General features: G+C 41.1%; 1 protein-coding gene and 1 pseudogene across 5 annotated transcripts in view; one reads left to right on the top strand and one right to left on the bottom strand.

The window, feature by feature from the left end:
• Positions 1-20391, top strand: part of NINL (ninein like) — a 179916-nt gene that overhangs the window by 157088 nt on the left and 2437 nt on the right. For all 5 annotated transcript variants that reach the window (XM_037055527.1, XM_037055524.1, XM_037055525.1 and 2 more), the window contains 3 exons: positions 6496-6654; positions 7448-7555; positions 18550-18666. In XM_037055527.1, the coding sequence (XP_036911422.1) occupies positions 6496-6654; positions 7448-7555; positions 18550-18666 (384 nt within the window). The remainder of the gene's footprint in view (positions 1-6495; positions 6655-7447; positions 7556-18549; positions 18667-20391) is intronic.
• On the bottom strand, positions 18935-19022 carry LOC118993250 (uncharacterized; annotated as a pseudogene).

Below are 20391 nucleotides of genomic sequence, written 5' to 3'. Positions count from 1 at the left end.
TGAATTAGACGGAAGCCCGACTACATCTAACCGTTCAACGGGGACGGTAAGAGGGGCAGAGCCAGCAGCGAGCAGGGTCTGGCAGGACAGGGCCCCTGACCCAGGCGCGCAGACAGACGGGAACCAGTTGGGGTGCGGGGCAGACCAAGGGCGCATATTCGCACACAGTGAGACAGACCACACAGGCCCCAGGGAGCGAGGGCTGACGGCGGTGGCACACTCGCCTGCAGTGGGACGAAACGTGTAGGCCCGGTGACCGCAGCAACTGCGGCACCACTGAGGGCCCTGGCAACAGGCGGTGGACAGGACGCCATAGTCCCTCTTTGACCCCGCACCCACATACAGCGTCACAACCCAGCGACTTAGTTGCCCTTCGGCACTGGTGAGTCCCTCTTTGACCCCGCACCCACATACAGTGTCACAACCCAGCCACTTAATTGCCCTGCAATACTATTGAGAGCCATTGTCCCTCTTTGACCCCGCCCCCACATACAACGTCACCACCCAGCGACTGAGTTGGCCGTTTCTAGTGAACACTTCAGGGCTCTGATCCTGCTATGGAACAGGTAGGAACAACCCGAAAGATGGCGCAAGAAGAACTCAGTCCCAGAGCCAATAACTCTAAGCGACCGAGAAATTGCCAGCCTCTCAGAAGCACACTTCAGGACACTATTTATCAGGATACTCACAGAACTGGTAGATTATAGTCACAAATTAGAGGAACAGAGTTACAAATTAGAGGAACATATGAAGGCTAAACTAATTGAAATGAAGGGAGATGCACAGGAAACCAATAGTGATGGAAAGGAAACTGGGACTCAAATCAATGGAGTGGACCAGAAGGAAGAACGAAACATCCCACCAGAAAGGAATGAAGAAATGAGAATTCCAAAAAAATGAGGAGAGGCTTAGTAACCTCCAGGACATCTTTAAACGTTCCAACATCCGAATTATAGGGGTACCAGAAGGGGGAAAGAAACAGCCACCAGTGGAAAACGTATTTGAACAAATAATAAAGGAGAACTTTCCCAGTCTGGCAAAGGAAATAGACTTCCAGGAAATCCAGGATGCTCAGAGAGTCCCAAAGAAGTTGGACCCAAGAAGGAACACACCAAGGCACATCATAATTACATTACCAAGATGAAAATGAAGGAGAGAATCCTAGAAGCATCAAGGGATAAGGGGACAGTCACCTACAAAGGAGTACCCATCAGACTGTCAGCGGATTTCTCAAAAGAGACCTTACAGGCAAGAAGGGGCTGGAAAGAAGTATTTCAAGTCATGAAATCCAAAGACCTACAGCCAAGATTGCTCTATCCAGCAAAACTTTCATTTAGAATGGAAGGACAGATAAAGTGCTTCTCAGATAAGGTCAAGTTCAAGGAGTTCATCATCACCAACCCCTTATTATATAAAATGCTAAAGGGTCTTATATAAGAAAAAAAAGAAGATGAAAAATATTAACAGTGAAAGGACAGCAAACACAGTTATTAACAACCACACCTAAAACAAAAGCAAACCAAGAGGACAGCTAGATCAGGAGTGGAACCATAGAAATGAAGAACACATGGAGGGTTAGAAACGGGGGTTGGAGGGGGAGAAGGCACAGAAAATAGCATAGATGGTAGGTAGAAAATAGATAGGGGTGAGGGCGAGAATAGTGGGGGAAATATAGAATCCAAAGAACTTGAGACACGTGGTTATAAACTAAGGGTGGGGGGAGAATGGTGGGGGAGGGAGTGTGCGGGTGGAGGGGATTGAAGGGGGGAATAGAACAACTGTAATGGTATAATCAATAAAATATATTTTAAAAAAGACTATGTATTTGTTTTTTTCTTACATTTTTTACATAAAGTCTAGAAAGGAGTCAGAACAAACTCAGAAATGTAGTGGGTGATGAAAACTAGGTACCTGAGAGAGATGTGGAAGTGAGACTTCTTTCACTGTGTATCTTTTTAATTTGATTTTTAAATCTATCATTATATAACTCTGGGGTGCTTTTTTTCAGCAACACCAAGCAATTCTCCAAATCTCAAGGGACAGTAAACTGTCCTACAGTTTAGCTCTACTCTGACACTACCTGTAGATCATGTGACCAAAAAGGGACTGCGGAGCAAGTCTGCCTCAGGTCAGGCTATAGTGTGTAAGTTCTTGACTTCATGCAGAAGAGGATTTCACAAGCTATGAGTCCAGGTGATTTTGAGAGTACATTATTAAAGCTGGGGACAAAGGAACAAGGAAGGATTTTGGATAGAAGAAGCAATTGGAGAGGGCCTAGGCAGGGCTGCTTTGGCTCTCTAGAAATGTTGTAGGAAAGAAATGAGCCTAAACAGGGCTGCTATTAGCTCACTGGAAAGTAAAAAAAAATGCAGGGGGTGGGTCTTGGAGACAGGTTTAGAGGGTTAACCCAGAATGAGTTGCTTCTGCCCACTTCTCTGATTGCAAGTCTCTTGGGGACCTTAAGAGTTTAGGGGAGGCACACCTGAGGGAAGAAAGGTGTGGGTGGGATCCCAGGAAGGAGAGTATACCCCCCAAAGCTTGTTCTTTTTTAAAAAATATTTACTTATAAAGAAGGAAGGGAGAGAGGAAGAGTGGGAGAGAAACATCAATATGTGATTGCCTCTCATGTGGCCCCCACTGGGGACCTGGCCTGCAACCCAGGCATGTGCCCTGACTGGGAATCAAACCGACGACCCCTTGGTTCACAGCCTGCACCCAATCCACTGAGCTACACCAGCCAGGGCCAAAAGCTTGTTCTTAAAATATTACAGACAACTATATCAACAAATTGGACAATCTGGAAGAAATGAATACATGCCTAGAAACATACAATTTTACAAAACTGAATCAAAAAGAAACAAAATCTGAACACACCAATTACAACCAATGGAATTGAAGCACTAACCAAAAAATTCCTGATAAACAAAATTCCTGGGCCAGGTAGTTTGACAGGTGAATTTTCCAAAAAGAACAAACTTCTAAGGAAGAACTAAAACCTATCCTTCTCAAACTATTCTAGAAAATCCAAGAGGAAGGAACTGCCAAGTTTATTTTATGAGGCCAGTGTTATTTTATAATTCCAAACACAGAAAAAGACACTAAAATAAAGAAAATTATACAATAACATTCCTGATGAACATAGATGGAAAAATCCTCAATAAAATATTAGCAAACTAAATTTACCAATACATTTAAAAAATTAGACACCATAATCATGTGGGATTTATTTCTGGGATGCAAAGTTGGTACAATATCCACAAAAGAATTAATATTGAATACCATATAAACCAAATGAATGATAAAAATCATATAATCATATCAATTAGATACAGAAATGCATTTGACAAAAACCAGGACTTATTTAAGATAAAAAACTTTCAGCAAAGTAGGAATAGAAGGAATATATACCTCAATAAAATAAAGGTCATACATGACAAACCCAAGATAACATTATAGTCAATGGGGAAAAAGTAAAAGTATTTCTCTTTAGATCAGAAACAAAACTGGCATGTCCACTTTCACCTTCCTTATTCAGTATAGTACTCAAAGTCCTAACTATAGCAATCAGACAAGAAAGAGGAATGGAAGGCATCCATATTGGAAGAAGAAGTAAAACTCATTTGTAGATGACATGAGACTGTATGTAGGGTACTCTAGAGATTCCCCCCCAGAAATGTACTAGAACCAATAAGTGAGTTCAGTAAAGTAGTAGGATACAAAATTGATATGCAGAAACCTATTTTTATACACTGATGGTGAAATATCAAAAAGGAAAATAAAGGAAACAATGCCATTTACAATTCCATTGAGAAAAAAATGAAATGTCTAGGAATAAATTTAAGCATGGGGGTAAAAGACCTGTACTTGGAAAATTATGACACTGTGCGGGTGGAGGGGAATGAAGTGGGGGAATAGAACAACTGTAATAGTATAATGAATAAAATAAATTTTTTTAAAAAAAGAAAAAAATGGAAAAAAGTTCAAGTAAATGGAAGCATATACCATGCTCATGGGTAGGAAGAATTAAGATCATTAAAATGTCCACACTACCCCAAGTGACCTGTAGATTCAGTGCAATTTCTATCAAAATACCAATAGCATATTCCATAAATGTATATACAACCTCAAAAGATCCTTAATAGCCATAGCAATCTTGAGAAAGAAAAAGTTGGAGATAAAACACTACCTGATATCAAACTATGCCACAAGGCTATATATAATCAAAACACAATGGTACTGGCATTAAAATAAAACAGTCGTGTAGATCAATAAATCAGAATAGAGAGCCCAGAAATAAACCCCTATATGTTCAATTAGTATTTGATAAAGGAGGTAAGAACATACAGTGGGGTAAATACAGTCTATTCAATTAATGGTGTTCTGAAAATTGGGAAGATGCAACAAAATGAAACTAGAACGTGTTCTAACACCTTATACAAGAATGAATTCACAGTGTATTAGAGGTTTAAATGTAAGACTCGAAATAAAAAAAAACTAGAAAAAAGAATAAACTAAAATCACTGACATTTTTCTTAATTTTTTTTTCTGATATATTTCTGGACAAGAGAAACAGTAGAAAAAGTAAAATGGGACTATCAAACTAAAATGTTTTTGCAAAGAAAAGGAATCCATCAACAAAGTGAAAAGATCATCTATTGAATGGGAGAAGATATTCGCCAATGATACATCCCATAAGGGGTTTATATCCAAAATTTATAAAGTTCTCATACAATCAACACCAAAAAAAACAACTTTAAAATGAACAGAGAAAAAAATAAAGTAAAATAAGATGAACAGAGAATCTGAATAGACACTTCTCTCATGAAGAAATACAGATAGCCAGTAAACATGAAAAGATACTAAAGGTCAGTAATTATCAGAGAAATGCAAATTCAAACCATAATGAGATATAACCTCATGCTGCATGTCAAAATAGCTATCATAAGTAAATGAACAAAGAAGCATTGGCGGGAATGTGGAGAAATGGGAACCCTCATGCACTTTTTGTGTTAATGCAGATTAATAGTCACTACGGAAAACAGTATGGAGGGACCTCAGAAAAAAAGAAAAATGGAACTGCCTTATGACCCAGTGATTCCATTCTAGGTATTTACATAAAGAAACCCAAAACACTAATTCAAAAGAATATATGCACCCCTTTGTTCACTGCAGCATTACTTACAATAACCAAGAAATGGTAGCAACCCAAGTAGACATCAGTGGATGGGTGGATAGAAAAATATTGTTTTACATATATGCAGTGGAATATTACTTGGACATAAAAAGAATGAAATCTTACCATTTGCATCAAAATGGAAGGATCTAGAGGGTATTATGCTAAGTGAAATTAATTAAGTCAGGTAAAGACAAATACCATATGATTTCACTTACATGTGGAATATAATATAAATAAAAGGCATACTAAGAACACACTGTAGTTACCAGATAGTAAAAAAAAGTGAAGGGATTAAGAAGTACAAATTGGTAGTTGGAAAATAGTCACGGGGCTATAAAGTACAGTATAGGAAATATAGTCAATAATATTGCAATAACTATGGTTTCAGGCTAGTACTGGAAATACTGGGGTAATACTTTGTAAAATGTATTACCATTAACCACTATGCTGTACAACTGAAACTAATGCAAATTAAAATTGAATGTAAACTATAGTTGAAAAAATTTTAATTTCAGTTGTAAAATGTTATAAACACAAGAGAGCTTTATACCAGATGTAACTGCCATGAACTTATGGAAACACCTCAAGATGACAATCAATTTACAGGGAAGAAAAGGAGAACTCATCACAAGAGAAAAGTATAGGTTCACTAAGCCTGAATATTCTGAGTTTCAGCAATTCCTGATTTCCATTATGTGCTTATCAAACCCTCAAAAACAAAAGTAGTATGGGTGTTAGCACAGTCCTATCCAGGGAAAAAAGTGAGATGTGTATATTGCCAAGAATGCTGAAGCTAGTTCAGAGGATAATACTCTGAAATACCTGAGAGCTCCTGACACACAGCCTTGAACTGACTGTTATGGGAAAAAGCAAATAAGCAAAAATGTGGCTTGTATGAAGATATGCATGAAAAATACTTGACAGTAATGAATTTCTGTGGTGAGAGATGGTAGAGCTAACTTCGTAGTTGCTGTTGCAATTCACAGTGCATTTGCTCAACCACCCCGGGAACATCTGTTAAGCATCCACTATCAGCCACCTTTGGTGGTCCAGATATGTCTCATTTTTTTCTAGGAATAGAGCAGGGTTTCCTATGATTGCATGACTTCCATTTGGGCCAGATCACTCTCTGCTTTGGAAGGTGCTGAGCACCTCACTCACCTAGATGCCAATCCCTGTTGTGGTACCTCAGAATGTCTCAAACTGTAAATATCCCCTGGGAAACAAAAGCATCCCTTGTTGAAAACCACTGAAATGATCTGAATCGAGTTGCTGGTTTAAGAATAACTTTTTCATCTGTTTCAACCCATTTGCTTTAGAGTCAGAAGTGTAAGGATGAATTGTTTCAGCTCAACCACAGGATCCTTCACCTGGGAGAGAAGGCTGCTACCCAGCAGGCCCAAATCGAGAAAAACTGCATCACAATTCAGCTGTTAACACAAAGCCTAGAGGAGGCTGGACACCAGGATGATCTCCAGGTAAGGAGTGACCAGGAGGCAGTGGGGTAGAGAGGAATGGGCACAGTAAAGAAACAGCTTAAACACATCAGGAGTATGCGTTTTTAGGTAGCCAATGCCTATTTGCCTACCTAAAATGCCAAAAGGTAGGCACTGCCCTGCGGATGAAGTGAGGGACTTAAGTGGCAAGCCTTGGAAAATATGTGGATTCCAGGAGCTTTTGCAAATACCCACTATGTAGAAAAGGTAGCAGAAAGGAATTAAATTGTGATGGGAAAAGAGTACATGGGTACAACCACTCTGAAAAGCAATTTGGCAAATTATGTATCAAGAGCCTCTAGAATGTCAGTATCCTCTGACTTCATGATTCTGCTTATTGAGTTTTACCTGAGCATTGTGGAAAAACTTAGCTGGAAGTATTTTCATTGCTGTGGTATTTATAATAGCAAAACAGAATTGGAATCTACTTGAATAATTCATCTACAATTTACTGAATGAGTCAGTAAATTATGGTACAGGTGTTAAAAACCGTGTTTTCAAACAATATTTATTGTCATGCAGAAATGACCAAGTTATAATAAGGAGGAAAGCACAGCATATAACACTGTACCAGTCTTACCAATAAAAATACTATGTGTAGAGGAAGAGATAAAGGATGACAATACAGTGTCAGGTGTGGTCCTTTGACTGCTGGGATCATGGGTGATTTAAATTTTGGAATTTTGGCTTTTCTGTAATGTGCTGAAGCTTCTGCATTAAACATATGTCAAACTGCTATTTCTTATACATGTGAGATTGATTTTTTTAAAAACAGGGTGACCAAATTCAAAAACTTGAACTTGAACACATGAATCAAGAACGTCAGAACCTGAGACTGTCATGGTCACAGCTGAGAGAGACCCTTGAAGAAAGTCAAAACCAGGTGGGTATGTATGATGGTCTGAGATACCAGGTCTCATCTGGGAAAGAGAGTGAGTAAAGTTCAGTGCTGACAGAGGCTTGTCAGGACTAGTCCATCCCAGAGAAGTTTTGAGGATGGCCTGAGGTTGCACAGCTAGTGGGGCACTTATGAGGGCCAGGACTGAAGTCAAGTTTAGTCCAGAGTTGTGTTGACCTTGAGCAGACCATATGAAGAGCTATGCCTCAGTTTAGGGAAGGAGGGCTGTAAGCATGCCCTTGGGTGTGCCCTTTACAGAACTGAGGAGCCAGAAGACACCTTCAGGGTGGCATCTGAGAAAGAGACACAGTATCAGATTCATGGCCTCCGGGCAGAGTAGACCCCATGGATAAGGAGCTTCATGCCCCCATTTCACACATCTTTACACATGCACAGTGGAGCTGTGAAACTGCACGTTAGTGTATGTAACAACTGCTGGCTCCTACACTCTCCTGTTCCAGCATTTATCCAGTGCTTGCCAGGATTGCAAGGTGCAAAGCTGGTGAGTCAGGGAGCTTGCAGCTGTGGACAAACATGAACCTTGGGGTGCCCTGCCAGTACGAGGTGCAGGCACACAGATGGGTAGCCAGTTCTCCCTGCAAGATCCAGATGCTCAAGGGGGAGGAGAGGAAGGCAGGTGTGTAACAGTAGGAGGTGTCCAGAGTACCAAGAGCCCGGTGCAGACTCAGATATGGGTGCCCTTGGAGGGCCAGGGCTATAGAAAGGAAAGAGGGCCCTTGGGAGAAGCCACCCAGAGCACAATATAGTAGGGGTCTCTAATCAACATGGCCTCAGTCTCAGTTCCAGTCTCATTTGAGTGCAGCACCTGAGTTCTTTCCTCCTGCTGAGCCTTTTTGCTGGTTCTCCTACTGGGTTTTGGCGCCACAGCTAGACTTGGCCTTGGTCACACCTGGTGTGAAAAAGCAAGGTGCTCAAGGCTGCAGAGGGGTCAGCCTAGGTGTGGGACTCTCCACAGGGATGTTGGGTGCTTCTGTAGGCTGGCAGCTTTCCTACTGCAAGCAAGCACTTACGCAGAGGTGCTTCTGTATTTGGGGGTTCCCTTCTCTGTTTTTAAGTGTGAAAGGATCCTTCAGAAATTGCCTTGGCCAGTTTGAGCCCTTTGAAGCTAAAAAGTCAGCCAGTGTCACAGGCAGAAGATACATTACTTAAGCAATCCTGTTGCAACATGAGCTGGTTTCCACTTCTTTGTGACTTAGAAGATTCCCTCCAAAGCCACACTGATGAAAGTCCAGAGGAGGGAAGTAGAGGCATCTATAGAATAATTAAGGCACCTATAGGTGTGCTGTGGTGAGGATGGACATTAACATATGAAGATACCTGGGAGGGAGCTATTGTTGTCACTGGGGCATCAGTGGGTGGTTCTGATGAGAAAGATCTAGGAGGTAACTAAGCCAAGAAGGTTGGACAGGTACTATCAGGGGAGCAGCTTGGGGGAAGTTTCAGCACCGTTTTTTTTTTTTTTAAACATAGTGACCAAATCCAACATTCTGTTGGTCCAGCCTTGATTCAAGAGTAGGACTCAGCCCACCTCTCCGTGGGCGAATGGCATAGCCTCCACCTGTCAACTCTGGAGCTGCACCTCACTTTGATGAAGAGTGAGATGAAAGGACTGGAAAGAATTTAGCATGTGGACGCTTACAGGCTAATTGCCCATGTCACAGAGTAGGGCTGCAGGGACTACCATGCTGGGCCTGCAGCAGCCTTCCTGCAGAAAAGGTTGCTGTTAGGTGCAGGGGTTCAGAAGGGTGGCTGTAGAAGGTGGCAGTAAGGTGTGTGAAGCAGTGTGTTCAAAGGAAGAGTAATCAGAGGAGGTAGGGGCAAGATCAGAGTGAAAGTGCCATTGGGATGCATGGGCACTCTAACACGCAGAGTCACAGGGCCTCGAATGAGGCTTGGGTCTGGCTAGGGTGGTTGCAGAATGACAATCTAAAGAGGGAAACTCTAGAGGAAGCTATTTTTGGTGGAGATGTGTCCTAGCACAGGTTCTTCCTTCTTTCCCTCAAAATAGCACGGCAGCTATCCTGGAAGCTACTCATGTACAGGTGCGTCTTTCTGCGATGACCCTTGCCCTAGAGAACAGCTGTGTGTTAGTGATGATAGGGCCCCTGAGATAGCCCCTGAGAGATATGAGGTGACATAGTGACTGCTGAAAGGAATCTGGGCTGGTGGTTTGCAGCCTCACTATCACACTTGTGTGGCTAAAGCCAGCACCCTCCCTTTCTATGTGGCCACTTTGAGACCTGCCCTGGCTGACAATTTTTTTGAACTTTTATAAGAGTTTATTTAAGCCAAACTGATGACATATACCAGAGAACAAGATGCCCTCCTAAGTGTGACATTTGATGGAGCCTCAGAAGTGGGTAAGGGCTGATATGACCAGTTCTTTTAGGGGCCAAAGAAATATTGTGCGTTCTGGATGAAGCCCCCAGAGTCAGTGAAGTAAATGGTGTTTGGATATGATCTCTCAATTGCTTAGGGAAAATACTGGCCACACAAAGTGCAGTTCTGTCATATTGACTCATCATCTCTGTGAGTTCTGTGCCATCCTCTGTGGCTGAGGGACTTCATCCCACACCTACTCCCAAGTTCCTTTCTGCATTCACTGTGTGTTAATTACCCTCCATGACCATAGTGTCTGAGAGGTCTTAGGATGTAAATTCTCCACTTAAAGGAAAATTGCCATATTCATCTTGCATGGGTTACAGTTTTAATTTTTTTTAAGATTTTATTTATTTATGTATCTTTAGAAGGGAAGGAGAGAGGGAGAGGGTTGCTTTTCGTGCGTCCTCTGCTGGGAGTTGGCCTGCAGGGAACTGACCTGCAACCCAGGCATGTGCCCTGACTGGGAATCGAACCGTGATCCTCTGGTTTGCAGGCCAGCGCTCAATCCACTGAGCTACACCAGCCAGGGCGTGTGGTTACAGTTTTTAAATAACCAGAGTCTATTGAGGTGTGCTGGAAGGTAAAAATGGACAGAATATACCATAATCCTCCCATGGATCCAATGTGAAGTGTCAACATCATCATTCTGAGGATCACATGCACAACTTTTCCTGGCTCTCTCACTGAGCAGCTCTGGCTACATAGGAGTTCCAGTGAATAGACTCTTTGTAAATCTTGCATTCTACTGCAGACACAGTATCACAGGTGAGATACTATAATATCTTACTCGCCCTTCCAGTTGTAGGGTATCCTTAAATGCAGAATCCTCTATATCTGGCAGTGATCCTGTAGTTCTCAGCAACCACACCACAGCTCTTGTGGCCTTTCCCCTAACACAGCTGCATGGAGCCAATCTGAGGCTGAGAGTTTACGCTCCTGGACAGCATTTGTATGAGGTCCACCAGGTGCAGAAGCAGATGGAGCAGAGCATGCCTCTGGGCTGCATGGCCAAGTTATAGGAGCTGCTAATATGGGGGCAGTGGGTAGCTCAGCAGCTCCACTGGGAGTGAAGCCTCTAGGAGGAGGCAAGGAAGCAACTGGAAGCACCGTGGGTGAATGGGGACAAAGGCCCTGAGGTTCCAGCTGATGGTGAAAAGGAGGATCCAGTTGGATCACTGGCATTCAGCCAAAAGCTACTCTAACGGCAAGGGGAAGACAGCCCACCAGCCATCCTAACTCCATGAGGATTGGTTGTACAGAAGCTGGGAGAGCCCAGTTTTCATGTTAATAACAAGGGACTCAACAGATGCTAAGGAATGATCATGGAGGGGCAGCGAGCTTCTCAGGGAAGGTGTCCCCCACCCTCTAATAGAGCACTTGTGCAAGCTGATCCTGAAGTTCTCTTCAGCCTGGGGGCCACAGTTCCTCCCAGATGTAGTATGTCCTTTGGGGCTGCATGGGGTCTCTGGCAGGTACCATGGCTATATATCTGGGACCACACACTGAATGCTCTCAGGACCCGAAAGGTGGTGATAAGAGAAAGGTTGGAAGTGAGGTGATGGGTGCTGGTCTGGATGTGTAGCCCTGTGGGAATACAGGCCTCAGCATTCCATTTCTCCTGATTTCAAAGAAAAGCCAGAAACTAGATTTTTACATGAATACTCCCAGTTTCTAAATGATGCACCTAATTTAAAAAGAATCTTAAATCATTATGCAGACTGAAAAAAAGTCCACCCAAAGGCACATAGGACTGCAGAAGTTACTTACTAGAGGAATATCTATAAAGGACAAGTGGACAAAACCAAAGGAGGGTAGGATCGAGGGTAGGAAGTGGGGATGGCTGGGGTCGGGGGAAGTGATGGTGGGGGGAATGGAGACAACTGTACTTGAACAACAATAAAAAAAGTTACTTACTGGATACACACTGATATAGGTATCAGACACAGAAATGACACAAAAGCAAAAATCTATGCCCTTCTGCATCCTATATTCTAGTGGTGGGAGACAAAAAAAGATGCATAATGTGAATAGCATGTCAGATGGTGATCAGTGCTATGGAGTGGAGGCTTTCCAGTTTTAAACAGGATAGCCAGAGAAAGTGGCTCTTAAGCCAACACTTGAAGTTGTTGAGGCAGCAAGCCATCCAGTAACCTGGAGGAAGAGGGCTATAGGCTGCAGGAGCAGCATGTGCAATGGCCTTGAGGTGGGTATGTACTTGGTATGTTTAAGAATAGAAAGTATGCGAGGGAGGCAGGAGGAGGGCAGAGGGTAAGAGGTCAACAAGGTAACAGCATAGACTTGGGGAGCATGCTGTGTGCAAGGTTCTGCATTAGGCATCAGGAGATGTAGAACAAGAGTACCTGCCTTAAAGGGAAGCAGGGCAGTGCCTCAGAGCATGGGCTGCAGAGATTGGGATCCTGGCTCCCTACCTCCCAGTTGAGTTACTCCAGGCCAGTTACTTAACCTATCTGTACTCCTGTTTCCTCATTTGTATAATTCAGATACCAGTGGTATCCACCTAAAGCATTATTGTAAGGCATCAATCAGTTAACACTTTTAAAGTGCTTGAATTGTCTGGAACGTGCAGCCTGTGCAAGGGTTTAATTTAAAAGCTCAAGAAAACAACCTGATCCTGAAATATTCAGGGGAAATATCCTGAAACATAGTTAATAGGGAAAAGTTAGAGCAACACTTGAAAGGTGAGTAAAATTCAATATTTCTAAAACATAAGTTCTAACAAAGAATGACTTATCAGGATTATGGAAAAAATATTAAGCTAGAAATAAATGATAGATTATTGACAAAACAAAAGAATTTAATCAGAAATTCTTTAGAAATACTTACCCTGGCTGGTGTAGCTCAGTGGATTGAGTGCGGGTCTGCGAACCAGAGGATTGTGGTTGGATTCCCAGTCAGGGCACATGCCTGGGTTGCAGGCCAGTTCCCAGCGGGGGACACACAAGAGGCAACCATACATTGATATTTCTCTCCCTCTGTCCTTCCCTGCCCCTCTACAGATACAGGAATAAAATCTTAAAAAAAAAAGAAATACTTAATAATATGTATAAGGTAAACTCACTCTGGAGTCATCTATGATGAAATTTTTAAGACAAAGCAGCTAGCTAATTCTTGAACTACAAAAAGAAATAATAGTTTAGTGGCTAGGAACAGATGTTTTGAAATTTTATTTTATTGTATTTATTCCATTGCCATTTATCCCACATACCTTCTTCTACCTCCATCCATCAACATACCCTTCCACAATCACCACACTGTTGTGTCTGTCCATGAATTCTCTTTTTTCTCCTCAGTCCTTCCATCCCCATAACACTGCACCAGCAGAGAGCTGTAGCCTGCTCGATATTTTGCTTCTTAGTTCTGTTTGTTGATTAGGTTCCACATGCATGAAATCATATGGTACTTGTCTTTCATTGACTGGCTTATTTCACTTAGCATAGCATAATGTTCTCCAGTTCTGTGTATGCTGTTGCAAAGGGTAACACATTCTTTTTTATGGCTAATAATCCATTGTGTAAATGTACCATAGCTGTTTTATACACTCATCTATTGATGGAAATTTGGGATGCTTCTAAATTTTGGCTATTGTAAATAATCCTGAAATAATCATGGGGGTGCTTATATTCTTTCCAATTAATGTTTTGGTTTCTTAAGACAGTCCCCATTTTTAATTTTTTGAGGTAATTCCATTCTACTTTCCACAATGGCTGCACCAATCTGCATCTCCACCAGCAGTGCAAAAGGGCTCCTCTTTCACCACATCATTGCCAACACTTGTTTCTTATTTTATTGATGATAACCATCCTGACCAGTATGAGATGACATCTCATTGTGGTTTTGACTTGCATTTCTCTGATGATTGGTGATGTTAAGTATCCTTTCATATTTGTTAGACATGTATTCAAAAACAGACACTTCTAAAGAAGTGTCTCTTCAGGTCCTTTGCCTATTTTTTAAAATGGATTTTTTTTGTTGTTTCTTACCAGCTGTATTGGAAAAAAGTTTTCCCATTCTGTGGGGTGGCTTTGTTTTGTTTTGGGGGCCTTTTTTTGATGGTTTTCTTTGCTGTGCAAAACCTTTTTAGTTTGATGACATCCGCCAAGATGGAGGCATAGGTGGAAACACTGTGCCTTCTCCCACAACCAAGTTTGAATACAACAAAGGTTTGGAGAACAGCCAAAGAACAGGAAATCGAATTATACGGAAGTCCGACAACAACGAAACGTTCAACCAGGATGGTAAGAGGGGCGGAGCCAGCAGCGGAGCACGGTCAGGCAGGAAAGATCCCCCGACCCACACACGCAGGCAGCCCGGACTCAGTCGGGGTGCGGGGCAGACAGAGCTGTCGCACATTCGCGTACAGTGAGATGGACCGAGCAGGCCCCAGCGGGTGAACCCAGTGGTGGAGGGCTGACAGCAGTGGCACATTTGTGTGCAGTGGGACGAAACGCGTGGGCCCCAGGGATGGTGGCAGCTGCGGCGACAGCGGCGGGAGGTGGCAGACGGGACCGCCATTGCTCCTCTTTGACCCCGCCCCCACGTACAGCCTCACGACCCAGCGACTGAGTTGGCCTGCTCTGGTGAACACCTAGGGCTCCGATCCTGATACGTAACAGGCACGAACAGTCCAAAAGATGGCTCAAAAACTGAAAGCCCCAGAGCCAATAACTCTAAGCGACCGAGAAATTGCCAGCCTCTCAGAAGCACACTTCAGGACACTATTTATCAGGATACTCACAGAACTGGTAGATTATAGTCACAAATTAGAGGAACATATGAAGGCTAAAGTAGTTGAAATGAAGGGAAATGCACAGGAAACCAATAGTGATGGAAAGGAAACTGGGACTCAAATCAATGGAATGGACCAGAAGGAAGAACGAAACATCCAACCAGAAAAGAATGAAGAAAGGAGAATTCAAAAAAATGAGGAGAGGCATAGGAACCTCCAGGACATCTTTAAACGTTCCAACATCCGAATTATAGGGGTACCAGAAGGGGGAAAGAAACAGCCACAGGTGGAAAACTTATTTGAACAAATAATAAAGGAGAACTTTCCCAGTCTGGCAAAGGAAATAGACTTCCAGGAAATCCAGGAAGCTCAGAGAGTCCCAAAGAAGTTGGACCCAAGAAGGAACACACCAAGGCACGTCATAATTACATTAGCCAAGATGAAAATGAAGGAGAGAATCCTAGAAGCAGCAAGAGATAAGGGGACAGTCACCTACAAAGGAGTTTCCATCAGACTGTTAGCTGATTTCTCAAAAGAGACCTTACAGGCAAGAAGGGGCTGGAAAGAAGTATTCCAAGTCATGAAATCCAAAGACCTACAGCCAAGATTGCGTTATCCAGCAAAGCTTTCATTTAGAATGGAAGGACAGATAAAGTGCTTCTCAGATAAGGTCAAGTTCAAGGAGTTCATCATCACCAAGCCCTTATTATATGAAATGCTAAAGGGACTTATATAAGAAAAAGAAGATGAAAAATGTTAACAGTGAAAGGACAGCAAACTCAGAGTTATTAACAACCACACCTAAAACAAAAGCAAACCAAGAGGACAGCTAGATCAGGAGTGGAACCATAGAAATGAAGAACACATGGAGGGTTAGCAACAGGGGAGTGGGAGGAGGAGAAGGGGGGAGAAGGTGCAGAAAATAGCATAGACAGTTGGTAGAAAATAGATAGGGGGGAGGGCAAGAATAGTAGGGAAAATATAGAATCTAAAGAACTTGAGACACGTGATTATAAACTAAGGGGGTGAGAATGGTGGGGGAGGGGTGTGCGGGTGGAGGGGAATAGAACAACTGTAATGGTATAATCAATAAAATATATATATTAAAAAAAAAAACAAAAACCAAAACAAAACCTTTTTAGTTTGATATAGTCCCGTTTGTTTATTTTTTCTTTTGTTTCTCTTACCTGAGGAGATATATCAGAAAAAGTATTGGGAAGAGAAATGTCTAAAATTTTACTGCCTATGTTTTCTTCTAGGATTTTTATGGTTTCAAGTCTGACCTTTTAGTCTTTAATCCATTTTGAGTTTGTGTGTGGTGATAGGAGGTCTAGTTTCATTTTTTTTACATGTATCTGGTCAATTTTCCCAACACCATTTATTGAATAAACTGTCCTTAGCCCATTATAATTTGCCAATTAACTGACTATAAAGGTGTGGGTTTATTTCTGGGTTCTCTATTCTGTTCCATTGATCTGAATCTCTGTTTTTATACTATTACCATGCTGTTTTGATTACAATGGACTTGTGGTATAGTTTGATATCAGGTAGCATGATTCTTACAACTTTGTTCTTTCTCAAGATCACTGGTGCTTTTTAGGTTTTTGATTTGGTTTGTGTGTGTGTGTGATTCCATATACATTTTTGGAATATCTGTTCTAGTTCTGTGAAATAAGCCATTTGTGTCTTGATAGGAATTGTGTTGAATCTATAGATGGCTTTGGATAGTGTGGACATTTTAATAATGTTAATTCTTCCTAACTATGAACACAAGTATGTGCTTCCACTTATTTTTATCCTCTTCAATTTCTTTCTTCAGTGTCTTATAATTTTCTTAATATAGGTCTTTACATCTCTGGTTTGATTTATCCCTAGGTATTTTATTCTTTTTGAAGCAATTGTGAATGGGATTGTTTCCTTAGTTTCCCTTTTCAATAGTTTATTATTGGCATATAGAATGCAACAATTGATTCCTGTATATTAAATTTGTACACTGCTACTTCACTGAATTCATTTTTCGGTTCTAATAGTTTTGTTGGTTGGGTTTTTTTTTTTTTGAGGAGTCTTCAAGGTTCTCTAAAAATAGTATCTTGCCATCTGATCTAGAAACAATGACAGTTTTACTTCTTCCTTTCCGATTTGAATGCCTTGTATTTCTTTTTTTGAGTGCTTTGTTAGGACTTGAATCAGTGGTGAAAGTGTATATCCATGTCTTGTTCTCCATCTAAAGGGGAAAGCTTGTAGTTTTTATCTATTGAGGATTATGTTGCTTGTGTGCTTGTCAAATATAGCCTTTATTGTATTAAGGTATATTCCCTCTATTTTTGCTTTGCTGAGGGATTTTGTCATAAATGGGTGCTGGATTTTATCAATTGCTTTTTGCATCTATTGATATTAGCATGTGGTTTATATTCTTCATTTGTTTATGTGGTGTATCATGTTTATTAATTAGCAGATATTGTTTCAGCCTTGCATCCCCTGAATAAACCCCACCATATCATGGTATATGATCTTTTTAATGTATTGCTGGATCTGGTTTGCTAATACTTTGTTGAGTAATTTAGCATCTATGTTCATCAGGGACATTGGTCTATCATTTTCCTTTTTTGTAATGTGTTTATTTAGGTTTTGAATTTAGGAGAATACTGGCCTTGTAAAATGAGCTTGGGAGTCTGTCCTCTTGAATTTTTTGGAATAGTTTGAGGAGAGGGGTTAGTTCTCTGAAGGTTGATAAAATTCACCTGTCAAGTCATTCAGTCCAAGATGTTGGTTTTGATGACTGCTTCAATTTCACTAATTGTAATTTGTCTTAATCACAGTTTTATTCTTCCTTAGTTTTGGAAGATTGTGTGTTTCTAGGAATTAATCCATTTCATCCAAATTGTCCAATTTGTAGGCATATAGTTATTCATATTTTCTTACAATCCCTTGTATTTCTGTGGTATAAGTTGTTATTTCACCTTTCATTTTTTACTTTTTTTATGAGTTTAGTTAAAGTCTTGTTTATTTTTTCAGGGAAACTGCTCTTGGATTCATTGATCTTTTGTATTGCTTTTTTTTAGACTTTTAATTTCTTCTCTGATCTTTATTTTTTCTTTTCTTCCACTCACTGTGTGCTCTGTTGTTCTTTTACAAGTTCCTTTATGTGTAAAATTAGGTTGTTGAGCTTTTTATTGTTTCTTGAGATAGGCATGTAATGCTATGAATTTCCTTCTTAGGACTTTTTCTTCCCCATGTCCCACAGATTTTGGGTTCTTGCATTCTCATTTGCCTGTCTCCATGTATCTTTTGATTTCTTCCATTGTTTAGTTTAGTAACATTATTTAGCTTCCATGTCTTTCTGTGTTTTTCACTTTTCTTCCTGTGATGTCTAGTTTCATAGTATTATGGTCAGAAGAGATTCTTCATAGAATTTCATTATTCTTAAATTTATTGAGACTTGTTTTGTGTGTGACATAAGATTTTTTAACTTACTCTATACAGATCAAAGGATATCTATGGTTACTCTCAAATTTGCACACTTTAGCTAATTTCCACTTTATAGTAAGTAAACCTGAAAAGATTCACTCTAAAATGTAAAATATTGGGCCCTGGCTGTTGTGGCTTAGTGGATTGAACACCAGCCTGTAAACTGAAGGTCACAGGGTTGATTCCTGGTCAGGGCACGTGCCTGGGTTGTGGGCCAGGTCCCCAGTTTGGGGTGTGTGAGGCAACTGAGCAATGATTCTCCCTCATATGTTGCTCTCCCTCTTTCTCCCTTCCTCTCTAAAAATATAACAAAATCTTAAAAAATATAAAATGTAAAATATTGGTTTATAACCTTTTGTAGCAAGAAGAACATAAAAAACAGCTTAAATATACAGAAGAATGGATAGAAAAATTGGAGATTATTTCAAAGAACATGGAAATGCTCCTACAAGAAAAAGTGGCTGAGCTGGGACAGCAGGTGAGTGAGGGGGTTGTGTCAGTGTATGCTAATATCCTCTTTCAGAACTGTATTTTTTTCTTTCATGGGTGTTCAAGTAGCTGATTCAGGGAGCAACTGTCTTGTGACAGAACTCAAAATAACCCACATTCATTTGGAACCACTGAATCGGGGGCTTTGTCTAAACTTCATTTTGAGAGTCTGAATGTACACATGTTTTGGAAGATTAACAATTAAAAGCAATCAGTAGAAAACTCATTTTAGTAAATATACCCTACATTATATTTGTATATTGTGTTTATTTTCTTTTTGGAATTGTTTTAAACCGATAAGAACAGATTCTACATTTGATCTAAGCCAAAATGCTGAGAAGTGATGGGGAATATTTTAACATATATTTTTGAGGTGTTCACATAACCTCAAAAAAGATAGTCATTCAGTCATCCCAAGTACCTGTTATGTATCAAGGCATTGTTCTGGGTAAACCAGAACAATGAAGCCCCCAAAGACCTTACATAAGCCCCCAAAGACCTTACATTCTGGAGTTAGAGACAGATGTAATAAGATAAATTACCTCAGGTTATAAGAATTGCTCTGAAGAAAATGGGGATGGGTGGGATCTGGTGAGGATAGTCAGGATATGGCATGGCAACAGACACCTAATGATCAGAGGCCAGGCTGACATTTTAGAAGGGAGAATGCTCATGGTAGAACTGTTCTGTGCATTACAGTACGAAGTTCCAATAGTACCTCCAGTCTCTGGGGCAGCTGTAAAAGGGCACTCACACTTCTCCACATGTGCTAAAGAACATGTGTGAACAAGGAGGAGATGCATTTCACAGAGGGAACAGAACAGGTACATGTCCATAGATGGGACCAAGCATGGTATGCAGAAGGCCACTGAGGAGTTAGTGTGGCTGGTATGATCTGTTGGGCGGGTACAGATAGGCAGGGTCCCGTCAAGGTCAGCAGTTTGGATTTTATTGTAATTGCAATTAGAAACCATTGGAAGAGTTTAAGTAAGAGCATGATATGATCTATATTTTTGAAATAATAACCATGGGGAGAAAAGAAATAACCTGGGTTGCTGTAGGAAGAAAACAACGAAAGTCACAGCTGCCCTGATCAATAAAAGTTTACAATCTCATTCAACCAGAAATTAAATCAGTAAGAACTAACAGGCAGTGGAACAGCCAGCACAGGGAGTGCTAGGAGACAAGATCAGAAAAAGAAGAAACACAAAAAGGCAAACACCAGCTCCTCCAAAAAATGTTCTATTGCAGTGCTAGAAGAAATTAAAGAAATGTGAGAATCTGTAGAAATATTTTTATTACATAATAATCAAGTATGGTTTATCTGAGCAATCCTGAACTGAGCCCAAATGGATGAAACATTCATGTTGCCTCTTGCTCCTAAATTATGGTGTAAGTTTCCCAGGTTAAGCTACTCTTCAGAGCCTGCCCCCTTTCTTGTCCACCATCTTGGCCTGCTCTGCCATCTACTGATACTCTCAATGTCTCCCTCATCCTCACTTTTCCTCCCATCAGATTCTGACTCCCTCTATAGTCACTCCTTTGCACACATTTGCCTCCTCTTACTTGGCGAGAACAGTTCTAGTTAAATTTTGTGGCTGTCACCCATCAGCTCTGCCCAAATCCCCTGGCTGGATAGCATTCTGAACCCTCTCTCCCTGTTGAACTCCAGCACCTCTTCCCCCTCCTTTCAACTGTCCTTGGAAGATCCAAA

Source organism: Sturnira hondurensis, unplaced genomic scaffold (genome assembly GCF_014824575.4).
Source record: "Sturnira hondurensis isolate 20B ecotype Veracruz unplaced genomic scaffold, ASM1482457v3 Scaffold0008640, whole genome shotgun sequence".
Classification (NCBI taxonomy): domain Eukaryota; kingdom Metazoa; phylum Chordata; class Mammalia; order Chiroptera; family Phyllostomidae; genus Sturnira; species Sturnira hondurensis.
This window is presented reverse-complemented; position numbering and strand designations above follow the sequence as displayed.